Source organism: Podarcis muralis, chromosome 4, assembly GCF_964188315.1.
Source record: "Podarcis muralis chromosome 4, rPodMur119.hap1.1, whole genome shotgun sequence".
NCBI lineage: Eukaryota > Metazoa > Chordata > Lepidosauria > Squamata > Lacertidae > Podarcis > Podarcis muralis.
In genome coordinates this window covers 433514-446027 of record NC_135658.1, presented here as the reverse complement: position 1 = coordinate 446027, position 12514 = coordinate 433514, and the positions used below count along the sequence as shown (strand labels likewise).

General features: G+C 56.5%; 1 protein-coding gene across 2 annotated transcripts; it reads left to right on the top strand.

Moving 5' to 3' along the window:
• The first annotated feature begins 421 nt into the window (after positions 1–421).
• On the top strand, positions 422–11740 carry CCKBR (cholecystokinin B receptor). Of its 2 annotated transcripts, none has more exons than XM_028725501.2 (5): positions 422–632; positions 5084–5335; positions 5438–5693; positions 9199–9326; positions 10100–11740. In XM_028725501.2, exons 1-5 carry the CDS (start codon positions 503–505, stop codon positions 10636–10638), a joined length of 1305 nt encoding a protein of 434 aa, XP_028581334.2. In that variant the 5' UTR covers positions 422–502; the 3' UTR covers positions 10639–11740. The 2 variants fall into 2 exon arrangements, with proteins under 2 accessions (XP_028581334.2, XP_028581333.2); XM_028725500.2 differs by having other exon boundaries at positions 5081–5335.
• Positions 11741–12514: the final 774 nt, after the last annotated feature.

The window sequence follows — 12514 nt, the reverse complement described above, 5'->3', positions numbered from 1 at the left end:
AAAGACCAGGGAGCACTCTGCACATGCCCCGGGGGCACGGGGTGCGGCTCTCGTGTGGAAAGCGCCTCGCCACCCCGAACTCTGCCCATGCTCAAGGGTGAGCCTCGGCGCCGCCAAGCTGTTCCAGAGCGGCCCTCCTTCCTTGCATGGCAGGGGGCTGGCTAGATGACCCCTGGGTTCCCTTCCCACTCTGCCAGCCTGTGATTGGCCTGCGCTCCGCCCCCGCCGCCGGGGCATGTGCAGAGCGCCCCGCCTGCGCCGCGGACCGCAGCTCCCGGGCGCAGCGAGGGCCCCCGTCCGCCGTCAGGGGGCGCTGGGTGTCGGGCGCGGGGTGGCAGCAGCAGCCTTGAGCCGGGCGGCTGCAGAGGCGGCGGCGGCGGCGGCGAGCGAAGGGGGAGGAGGCAGCGGCGGCGGCGGCGGGCGAGGAGGGGGCGTCAGTCTGCCTGGGCTGCCGCCCGCGACGCCACGCCGCTGAGCGCCCGGCCCGGAGGACCCGCCAGGGATGGAGGCTGCGCGCCCCTTCAACGAGTCGCTGCTGTGCGGCCGGACCGGGAACGGCTCGGCCGGCGGCGTCTGGAACGGGACCGGCGGAGGCTGCGACGCTTCGCGGAGACCCCCGCGCGGAGCCGGAGGTGAGGAGGAAGGGGACCCCGCCCAAGGCATCGCTGGACCGGGACAGCCCCCCCCCCCAAAAAAAATTCCACCTTCTCTGCAGCACCGGCGAGCCTAATGCCGGAATCCACCCGCCAGGCGCGCACGCGCGCGCATCTCGGCCGCGGAACTCCCGCGCCCACCCCGCAAGATCCCCCTAAAGGAGAGGGTGGGAGCCCCCATCACCGTCTCCCTTTTTGCCTGGGACACCCCCAAAGGGGACATGCAACACACACAACCCACACGTTCCTCCGGGGACCCCCTCGCGCTTCTCGCGTGGGAACTCTGAAGCGCCCCCCACTCGCGATTCCACACAGCCCCAACGGCGCTGGGGAGGGTAATGGACTTTCTCCCTCAGCATCCTAGAGGAGACCCCTGTCGCCAGAAAATAGGGGCTGCCTTTTGATAGACCCCCGTTTTCTGGTGAAACCCCCAACCCAACTATTTGGAGCCTCCCCAGCCCAAGCCCGTGTTTGAGGCAGCGGGGAGACCCCCTCGTCTCCACGTGGTGTCGCCTCCACGTCCCTGGATCGGGTCCTCCAGCCTCCCTTTCTGCCCTTTGCGGGTCCTGACACCCCCTCCCGCAGTCCATCTCAGTCATTCCCTCCGGTCCTTGGAGGACTTCGGAGCATGCACAGAGTTCTTTTGTGGCCTGGGTGTTGCCGTGTCCCTCCAGGTCGGACCCCTGGCTTCTCTTCTCTGGGGGGCTTTCGGGGGGGCTTGGCTTCTCTCCTGGGGGTAAGAGCATGAGGACAGTGCCAGGGGCCCCTCGAGTCCGGCCGGGAAGGTGTGCGGAGAAGGGGGAGCAGGATGAGGCGCGGGAGGAACCGTGGAGGGAGCTGGGCTTGGAGACCGAGAGGAGACGGGATAGCCATCTTCTAATATCGGAAGGGCTGTCCCCCTCGAATCCTGGAAGCGTAGAATTGGAAGGGACCCCAAAGGTCCTCTAGTCCAACCCCAGCAATGCAGGAATCTCAGCTGAAGCATCCGGGACAGAGGCCACCCAGTGGAACTCCCTCCCTTGGGAAGCTAGACTGGCTCCCTCCTGGTTGTCCTTCCCTGGTAGCCGAAGACCTTCTTCTTCCAACAGGGGAGCTTATAATGAAAGGCTTGGGACCCTGCTGGTTTCATTACAATTGTATGTCTTAAAATAGCTCAGATAGATAGATGATAGATAGATAGATAGATAGATAGATAGATAGATAGAGACAGACAGACAGACAGACAGACAGACAGACAGACAGACAGACAGTGTTTTTCTGGGGGGACGCATACCCCAAAACATTTTGTGAATCTAAGTTTGGCAACACTGAGGGGCAGGATTTCAATATGAGTAGGAAAATGAGAGTTGTTGTTTAGTCGTTTTGTCGTGTCCGACTCTTCGTGACCAACCTGTCTGTCATCTATCTGTCTAGTGCTTTTTTCTTTAAAAAATTGTTTAGGGGTACTCTCATTTATAAAGTAGGGAGATAAAAGGAAAACAAAATGAGAGTACCCCTAAACATATTTTTTTTAAAAAAGCACTAGATAGATAGATAGACAGACGGACAGACAGGTTTATTCTAGTAATGTTTATTTTTATTTTTTTAATGACTTCCTCCCCTATGTTTTTAGCTGTTTGTATTTTATCTGTCAGCCACCTTGCATTCCAACAGGGGGAAAGGCAGGGTATCAATAAACAGATAACAAGAATGACAGGTGATGATAAGCTCTGCTTCAGAAGGAGAACCTGCCCCCTTCTCAGGGAGGGAGTCCAACCCCCCACCCACCCCGCCAAATATCTCTTACTCCCAGAAAGTTCTTCCTAATGTTTAGTCGGAAGGTGAAGCAAGGCTGTTTTCTGCCGCTCCAGACGGTAACACCCAGACTGGTGGATTCAAGGGGCAAGAAATGAGATTCCGACTAAACATCAGGAGTCATTTACTTCTTATGATTTGACAGTGGAGTGGTCTCCCTGGGGAGATGGTGAACTCTCCTTCCTTGGAGGTTTTGAAGCAGAGGTCGGACGGCCGCCTGTCATGGATGCTTGAGTTGAGATTCCTGCATTGCAGGGGGTCAGTCTAGATGACCCTCAGTCTCCCTTCTGCGAAAGAGAGTGGGACTCCCTCCTTGTGCGGCCTTTTCAGTTTGCAGAAGGCTCTCCGCGGGGAGGCTCACCTGGCACAATCATCTCATGGCTTTCATGCTGGGCAAAAACTTTCCTCGTTAACTAGCTCTCTGGCTTGTGTTTCTCTGTGACCTCTTAGAACTGGTGTGGTGTTTTCAATGTATCTTTAAGGTATTATTTCAACATGTTCTTTGTTTCATTTTAACGTATCTCTGTAGAGGTTTTCTGTTGGTTGGTTGGTTGGTTGGTTGGTTGGTTGGTTGGTTGGTTTGCTCGTTTGCTTCTAAGCCGCTTTGAGTTGCCTTTGGCAAGATAAAGCGAGCCTCCAATTTAATAGTAAATAATAACCAAAAGTACAGTCCTACCTCAGCTCCCGAACACCTTGGGAGTCGAACATTCTGGCTCCCAAATGATCGAAAACTGGAAGTGATTGTTCAGGTTTTTTTTGAACTTTTTTGGAAGCCGGACGTCTTCCGCTCCTTGGTTTCTGAATGTCTCGGAAGTCGAACGGACTTCAGGAACAGATTCCGTTCGACTTCCAAGGTACAGCTGTGATCCTAACCCCTCCTGCGTTAATTCAGACAGGAGGTTTGGGAGGCGTAGGGTCTGGGTCTCAGAGGCACAAGGGGAGGGGTGCCAGGCAGTCATGCCCAGGGGTCTTCCGCCCTCTGGGGGAGGGTCAGCTGGAAGGCATGTCCTTGGCAGGGGCAGGGAGAGAGAGAGGAAGATCCGGGTTGTCTCTGTGTAGGTGTGCGCACAGCTCTCCACACACACAAACCCCTGTTCGGGGGGGGGGGGTTGCTGTTGGCGCTGGCACTGCCTGCTCCCTCCTGCCTTCCGCTCCCATCTCTGCATGTCACGGCCGGCTGACACATCCTTATCAGCAGAAAGGTACCTTGGCAAACAGCGGCCTCTTCCCTGGGAGAAACCAGAGGAAGCAACACCTGGAGAGGCGTCCGGCAAGGATAGCAGGACGCCTGGGTCCTCTGGGATGGGTGGCACGAGGGTGGGTGTCTTGGGTGGGCAAGGCCCATCTCCGAAACGAGCCACCCTCAGAAAACTCCCAGGGGAGGCCAGCTGTCAGCCTCTGCAGGTTTCAGGGCCTGGCGAGGCCTCCGTGGGCAGCAGCAGTGCCAGCGGCCTACTCAGAGCAGGGAGGCTGGCATTGGAGTGGCCGGGGGGGGGGGCGAGGGGAGCTGCCAGCAGCTGCTGAGAGAAGGTCAGGTGGCAGTAGGTAGGAGAAAAGTGCATAACACCCCAGGGTGGTGGGTGGCACACGCAGGATATGGAGAGTTGGGCAGACCAGATCCAGAACTGCCCCTGTCTGGGAGAAAGGGAGGATGGACTGCTGCAATGCGCTCTGCCTGGGGCTACCTTTGAAGGTGACTCGGAAACTACAACTAATCCAGAATGCGGCAGCCAGACAGGTGACTGGGAGCGGCCGCCGAAACCACATAACACCGGTCTTGAAAGACCTACCTTGGCTCCCAGTACATTTCTGAGCACAATTCAAAGCGTTGGTGCTGACCTTAAAGCCCTAAACGGCCCAATATACCTGAAGGAGTGTCTCCATCCCCATCGTTCTGCCCGGACACTGAGGTCCTCCTCTGAGGGTCTTCTGCTGGTTCCCTCACTGTGGGAAGTGAAGTTACAGGGAACCAGGCAGAGGGCCTTCTGGGTGGTGGCGCCTGCCCTGTGGAATGCCCTCCCACCAGATGTCAAGGAACTAAACAACTATCTGACTTTTAGAAGACATCTGAAGGCAGCCCTGTTTAGAGAAGTTTGATGTTTTATTATGTTTTTATACCTGTTGGAAGCTGCCCAGAATGGCTGGGGCAACCCATTCAGATGGGGGGGTGGAAGTATTATTATTATAATACTCCCCAAGGAAGCTCATCGCTAAAGAGACACCCCCCCCCAGGCTGAAGCACAGGGAAGCTGCAAGCACCCTAGAACTGTCGAGTTGGAAGGGACCCTCGGGAGTCATCGAGTCCACCCCCAGCAATGCAGGAAACACAGCCACAGAATCCCGACACCCTGGGGGTAGCATAAGCCCCATAGCTCCTGGTTGGCCTCTCTGGGGCCAGGCTGGCCGGCCCGCTTGGCTGCCACCCCCCTCATTCGGGGCAGGAGGGCTCACGCTGGCCTCTCCCCCTGCCCTCTTCATGACATCATTTAAACTACATTTCTGTATTTTAAGATTTTGTTGGAAGCCGCCCAGAGTGGCTGGGGAAGCCCAGCCAGATGGGCAGGGTATAAATTATTATTATTATTATTATTATTATTATTATTATTATTATTATTATTATCCTCCCTCTGCAGCAGACCTGGACGTGACCGTGCGGATCTTTCTCTACTCGGTGATCTTCTTGCTGAGCGTCTTCGGCAACGTGCTGGTGATCTGGGTGCTGGTGGCCAACAAGCGCCTGCGCACCGTCACCAACTCCTTCCTGCTCTCGCTGGCGCTCAGCGACCTCATGGTGGCCGTCTTCTGCCTGCCCTTCAGCTTCATCCCCAGCCTGATGGGCACCTTCGTCTTTGGCAAGGTCGTCTGCAAGGCCGTCGCCTACCTCATGGGTGAGCCGGGGGCGCCCTTGAGCCCCACGCAGGGGAAGGGGCTTCTGTCGGTCTGAGACGGGACTCCTTGACCCTCTTCCTCTGTTCCCCATCCTCCCCCAGGGATGGCGGTCAGTGTCTCCACCTTCAGCCTCGTCGCCATCGCCATCGAGCGCTACAACGCCATCTGCAACCCGCTCCAGTCGCGCGTCTGGCAGACCCGCTCCCACGCCTACCGCGTCATCGCCGCCACCTGGCTGATCTCGGCCCTCCTGATGCTGCCCTACCCCATCTACACCACCACCACCACACAGCCCGGAGAGCCCCACATCACCCAGTGCACCCACAAGTGGCCCGGGAGCAACGTCAAGCAGGCCTGGTGAGGAGTGGGGGGAGGGGGGAAGAGCGCTGGGCCCTGGCGCGAGGGAGCAGGAAGACAGCCCGGCCGGATCAGGCCCAGCAGCCAGTCCTCCCAGTGGCCAAATCCCCCTAGGGAGCAAGATAGACTGCCACTGGGACTGGGGGCTCCAGGAGGACCCAAGGAGAACCCGGGTTGCTGGATCCGGCCAAAGGGGACCCGTCTGGCCCAGTGCCCTCTTCTCACAGGGGCCAACCAGATCCTCAATGGGAAAACCCGTAAGCAGGATCTGGGCCCAAGAGGACTCTCCTCTCCTGAGGGTTCCAGAAACTGGTGTTCAGAAGCATGGCTAGGAGCCACTGATAGCGCTCTCCCCCTCCGTGAATTTATTTCTCCAGAGCCATCCAAGTTCGTGGCCATGGCTGCCTCATGAGCAGTGGCGTAGCGTGGGGGGTGCAGGGGGGGCCGGCCGCACCGGGCGCAACATCTGGGGTTAGGGCAAATCCACAGGTTAGGGGGCGCAAATCCACGGGTTAGGGGGCGCAAATCCACGGGTTAGGGGGCGCAAATTATTTGCCTTGCCCCGGGTGCTGACAACCCACGCTACTCCACTGCTCATGAGGGAGGGAGTTCCACAGACTAACACTGCACTGCATGCAGAAGGACTTTCTTTTACCCGTCCTGGATCTCCCATGTGTTTGAGTGTTGGGGAGGGCAGGGTTTTCTCTTGGTGTGCAGGACACCATGTCCCACAGAGCTGACGGTCCCCAAGCGTGACAGGCCTCCTGAGAGGCAGTGTGGTGCAGTGGTTAGACCTAGAAGGGACCAGGGTTCAGAGCCCAACTCAGCTATGAAGCTGAAGTGGGATTTAAGTAAATACATGAAATGTATAAATTGTTCCTGGATGCACCCCCCCCCAAAAAAAACCCTGCACGTAGTCCCCTTGCACAGATCCAGTCATCAGAAGTGCTGCCCCCCCCAAGCAGCACCCGCTGATCTCTCACCAGAGCAGTTGCAGCAGCGTGAAGAAAGACATGGCAGGATTGGGGCCCCGTTCATCCTGAGGCCTCCTTCTGCTCAGGTCAGGCTGCAGCCCCAGCGGCTTGAGGGGGAAAGTGGGGGGCGCTGGAGGCACAACTCCTTTGCGGCACTGGTTTAAAGATTTGGGGGAACCCCCCAGGAAGCCATGGGGGAGCACCCACGGGAGAAGCGGGGGGGGCAGAGACAGGCACAAAGTCCTTGCTCAAAGGGATGGCGGCATTTGCCCAGCCCCCCACGCCAAACATCTTGCAGTGTGCAAGAGGGAAACTTGGAGGGTGTGTTATTATTATTATTATTAATTATTATTATTAATAATTCAACTTATACACTATACCCAGAGGTCTCAGGGCCGTTCTCAACAAGACCACAACATATAAAATCAAACCAAAAGCAACCACCCAATATAACCCCCCCCCCCAAAAAAAACCCACATTCTGAAAGGGTGTTGGATGTCAATAAGATTAGCCAAAGGCCTGCTTAAAAAGGAACGTTTTTGCCTGGCCCCTAAAGGTGTGTAACGAAGGCGCCAGATGAACTTCCCTGGGGAGAACATTCCACAGACGGGGAGCCACTGCAGAGAAGGCCCCGTTCTCGTGTTGCCACCCTCTGGACCTCTCAAGGAGGAGGCACGTGAAGAAGGGCCTCAGAAGATGATCTCAGGGTCCGGGAAGGTTCATATGGGAAGAAGTGTAGCATGGGTGTATCAGGGCAGTTTGAGTTGTGATGAGCCCAAGTTTTGCCCTGAGCGCCTGTCTGCTTTCTGGGCTGAAGACTCTGCTCCTTGCTTGACAAGGGATCCTTTCTTCAAGCTGCAGTCAGGAAGGGAATGCTTTCCGGGAGGTCTGGAAGCCTCCCCAGTAAATGTGCTGGCCACAAGGACACGTGTTGAACGGCATTAAAAGCACGGCTCCTCCTTTTAGCTCCTCCGCACAGGAGCCAAGTTTAATGAGTAAACCAGGCCTGAGAGGGCAGCCCTGGGCAGAATGTCGATGGGCCCATCAATCAGACTCTAAGTACCATCTCTTGACTTGCTGACTCACAGCCCTTTTTTAATTAAAAAAAAGCCATTTTGTACAGAAAAAGGCAAAGGCCCACAGATCAGAGGCGGTCAGAGTGGTGGCTTTCCGCCCTTTCCACCCTTTGGGCTCTCTTTAAGAATGTAAGAGCCTGTTAGATCCCAGTGGCCAATGCAGCCCAACGTCCTGTTTTTGCCGTGGCTGAACAATTGTCTGTGGGAAGCAGGATCCGAGCAACTGGAGTCCAGGAGCAGTTTAACTCTGCGCTGCATGAGGACAGGTTTAATTTTCTCTATCCTGAATCATCCGACACTCAGCTTCATTGAACGGCCACAAATTCCAGTGGGAGGGAAAGTGTTTTGTGCCCATCGCAGAAAGACCGCATCAAAATGCGGGAATGTCCAGGGATGCAGGAGAGGATATATTGTCTGATAGTAACCTTTCCAACTTGTGTAAACAAGTTCACAATTTAGCAGAGTAACATTCCCCTTTTTTAAACTCGCAGTGGATGCGTTTGCTCAGGCTCTCTAAAGCCTCTATAATAACTATTCTGGTATTTCCCCCTTATTCCCTCATAAAAGATAAGACACAACACAGTCTTCTATAAAAGTATAAAAAGGTTTACTCACACATCATTCTGTTCACAATCGGATCCCAGAAGGCAGACTTAGCTTAGAAAAGTAACATAACATATACCTAGAAACTATCTCATAAGGAGACAGTCCCTTTGTCCTCTCTTGGCTGGAAGAGCATCTTTGGCTAAGCAGATGTTGCTTCTTCGATGCATGTAGTCACACAGAGAGATGGCTGCCCTGCCCTGTGCTTTTGTCGTTACCTGCACAGGTGAGGCCACGCCCACCTCTAGTCACATGCAGAGGAAGTCTGTCCCAGCCCAGAAGGAAACAGGAAGTTGACCTGCTGGCTGGACAAACATTCCTCCCCATGTGTAAACATGTTCACTCTAGGAAGGTTGTACTTGACTGCTCTTGTATTTCACATCCCACACAAAAATGTCAGAGACATTGCAAAATGGGTTGGCCATGTACATCAGCTCATGCTCAGAGGTCCTGTTTCTCCAACCTGTCTACAAGTCTCTCCATCAAGGTGCATGACCCTACCTGACAATGGCCCTTCCTGGCCTGTCTGAGACGTCCTTTGGGAATGCTGAATGCCTTGGCTCCCCATCCATGCCCAGAAGATGCCCTTTGGGCAGGTCTGCTTGGCAAGCTCAACAGATACTTGCCAGACTGGTTTTGCAGAGGGCTTCCCTGTGACGTGACTTGAGAGGGTCTCCAAGGCTGACCGGGGGGCTCAATTGCTGCTGTATTGCTCTCTGTCCTGCTTACGTACTTGTGGATGTGAGTTTACCTTGTGCACCTGGGAGCGCTTTGGAAAGAGGGTCTGGCAAGTCCAGGGAGGAGAGTGAGGCCTTTCTCAAGGGCAACCGTCTCCCCTTCCCTCCTGGCCAGGTCCGTCCTGCTGCTGGTCACTCTCTTCCTGATTCCAGGACTGGTGATGATCGTGGCCTATGGACTGATCTCCCGGGAGCTCTACAGGGGCATCCAGTTTGAGATGGACCTCACCCGGCAGGCCAAAGGTTGGTGTGGGGCAGGGGTGGGAAAAGCTGGGGGCGTTGGCTGGGGGGTCGCTGGGGGTGGGCTCATCAGCTAAGCCGGAGGCTGGGGGGAGGCAGGGCAGCGGGTCTCTGGGCTTGTAAAGATGCACAGGCCTGGATACCCCCCCCCCAATTTTTTTTTTTTTGAGGTGTCATGCAAGACCTTTGCATCTGTACAAGCCTTCGGATCGTGGCCAGAGGGACCAGTGTAACTGAGTCACCGGCAGTTTTGATGCCTCAGAAACCCATTTTGCTGTTTATTAGGCTACGTTTTGAAGCTTGTTCCTCATGTTACTTGTGCACCTAATGTTGGCTCTGCCTGAGGACGGGCACTGTGTTAGAAATGTCACAATCATGGAATCGGAAGGGAACCCAGGGGTCATCTAGTCCAACCCCCCCCCCAAGGAAGCAGGAATCGGAGCTAAGGAACTCCTGAGAAGCGACCATCCAACCTCCAAGGAAGGAGACCCCTACCACCATTCAAGTCACATAAAAGGTGGAGCGAGCTTGAAGGGAGGACCTGAACCAACCGATTCAACTCACAAGAAAGGAGATTCTGCCTAAACATCAGGAGAAACTTTCTGGGAAGATGGTGGACTCTCCTTCCTGGAGGTTTTCCAGCAGAGGTTGGGTGGTCATCTGCCTGGGATGTTTCAGCTCAGATTCCTGCACTGCAGAGGGTGGACTGGATGGCCCTGGGGGTCCCCCGCTCTCCCGAGCCCTCCTCACACGCCCTTCCCCCTTCTGTCCCCCAGCCCAGCAGAACGGGGGATCCACGGAGCCCCTCCCGCCTTGCGCGGAGGAGGGCGACGGCTGCTACGTCCAGGTGTCCCGGCCGGCGGGGGGCGCAGTGGAGCTGTCGGTCCTGACCCCCGAGGACGGCTCCCAGCAGGAGGCGGCTCGCGTCAACACCTCCCGGGCGAAGCTGCTGGCCAAGCAGCGGGTGGTGCGCATGCTGGTGGCCATTGTGGTGCTCTTCTTCGTCTGCTGGCTGCCCCTCTACGCCGTCAACACCTGGCGGGCCTTTGACCCCCAGGCCGCCCACCGCGCCCTCTCGGGGACCCCCATCTCCTTCATCCAGCTGCTCTGCTTCGCCTCCGCCTGCGTCAACCCCTTCGTCTACTGCTTCATGAACAAGCGCTTTCGCAAGGCCTTTGCCGCCACCTGCTCCTGCGGCCGGGCGGCCCCCTGCTGCCGGAGGCGCCCTCGGCCCCCCGAGGACGAGCTCACGGCCACGGGGGCCTCCCTCTCCAAGTTCAGCTACACCACCGTCAGCAGCGTCGGGCCCCCTTGACCCTGCCAGACAGCTCCGGGGGGGGGGCTGCCCCACATCCCGAGACCCTCCCCCCCCCCGCTCCCTCGCACGCCCTCCCCCAGGAGGCTTCACCGCCCTCCCCTTGGCTGTGTCTCTGGCACCCGAAACCTTTCCTCCCTGGCTCCCCTCTTACCTTGGTAAGGTAAGTCAGAAACCTGCTGGGGGGGTTGCAGAGGGGACTAAAGCGAGAGGGGCGTAAAGAGGAGCTGAGCTCTTCCTGCATTGCAGCGGGTTGGACTAGATGACCCGGGGGTCCCTTCCAACTCTACAGTTCTGCTATTCCTGAGACAATGCAGGTGGGGCCCATTCACACCTCAGCTTAATCTTGAAAATACACCCCACTTCACACCACACACCCCTGTGTCTCCTTTAGTTCCCCCTCGTCCCCACACCAAAAGCAGCCCCTGCCCCAGACTTTCTCCCTGCTGCATCTGGAGTTTCCCCATCCTCCGAAAAGGACACCTGCTCTGCTTCAAAGGCCCTGCTGGACACCTTGGTTTTGGCTGGCTTGTTTGTCGTCTTGTTAATTTCGGGGCTTTTTATGTGGATGTTTTTTATGTGGGAAGCAGGGCTGCTCTGAGGGCGGTGGACATGGAAACCCACTCCCCAAATCAGTGGCCTCGGGTGCAGGTTTGGTGGGCCATTCCGGAAGGGAGCAGCCTTCCTGCAGAGCCTTTCCTCAGTAGTCCCTGCGTCACCATGGCCGCCCTCTAGAGCCAGGCAGGGGCTTCTCAGGAGACCCCCACCTGAGCCAAGATGTTTGGCTGCCGGAGGTGGAAAACAAACTGGTGGGCCCCTCGCCCCCCACCCCCGCCATCCCACCCACAGGGAGCCACCCGGGCTGGCCGTGGGATCTGGCTTGCCTGCTGGCAAGGGGGCCACCCCTCTCGTGAGGCAGACCCTGCCACTCTGCACATCCCCCGAGGCTGCTCCCTGCAGTGGGGCCTGGGGTCTCTTTCCCTGTGCCCCTTCTCGCTGCACACCCTCTGCTTCTGTTTGTGCCAGATCCCCCTTTTAGTGGGGGTCAGGGGTCTTTTTCATGGTTGTGTGTCTGTCGGAAAATAAAGGTTCTCCAATGTGATCTGTCTCGTGTCTCCTTCCTGCTTTCAGCGCGGCGGAGAAAGTGGCAGGCTGCTCTCAGTCCCTGGATTTTGCCGGGGGGGGGGGGTGAGAGAGAAATACCTGGGGATGTGGGATTTTTGCTCTTTCCTTCCCTCGCCTCCCCCACCCCAAGGCATCATCACTTTCTCCACTTAAATATGCCAGCGGCTGTTGAATCATCCATTCTGGGGCGATGCTCATCTCCTGTGCCTTTTCTGAGCTGTGGGAGGAGGGGGGTGGGAGGGGGTGGCATGGAAACGGCCTTGGTGGGGCCTCCAGCAGCCTCAGCTCCCCCCCCCCCCCCGAGAGCCCTCCTTGCTGGAGCCTCTCAGCAGCAGAAGAAGGAAATGAAAACACTCCCCACCTGATCCCCAGTCACGCTTTTGGAAAGTGTGTGTGTGGGGGGGACATTTCCAGCATGCCCACAAAACCAGCAAGTGTCCCGATTTTCCAGGGACAATCCTGGAATTACAGAAGCCAACCTGGTTTAGGATTTGATCCCAGAAAGCCCTGGGTTCCCTTTTTCCTTCTGTCCACGTCTCAGAGAATAATTAGAAGTGGTGCAGGTGCAAAAAACCCAATTCTGTTCATACTGGAAATGAAATTCCTGCACCAAGTGAAAGAAATGGCAAAGCTGGGATATGAAGAAGGAAAAGGTCACTCATCCATTCTAAAGTCTTTCATTGCAATTCTTCCTTTATTCGTTTATTCCTTTATTGTAAAGGGAGCCTTACACGGTCTACTGAGAAGTAAC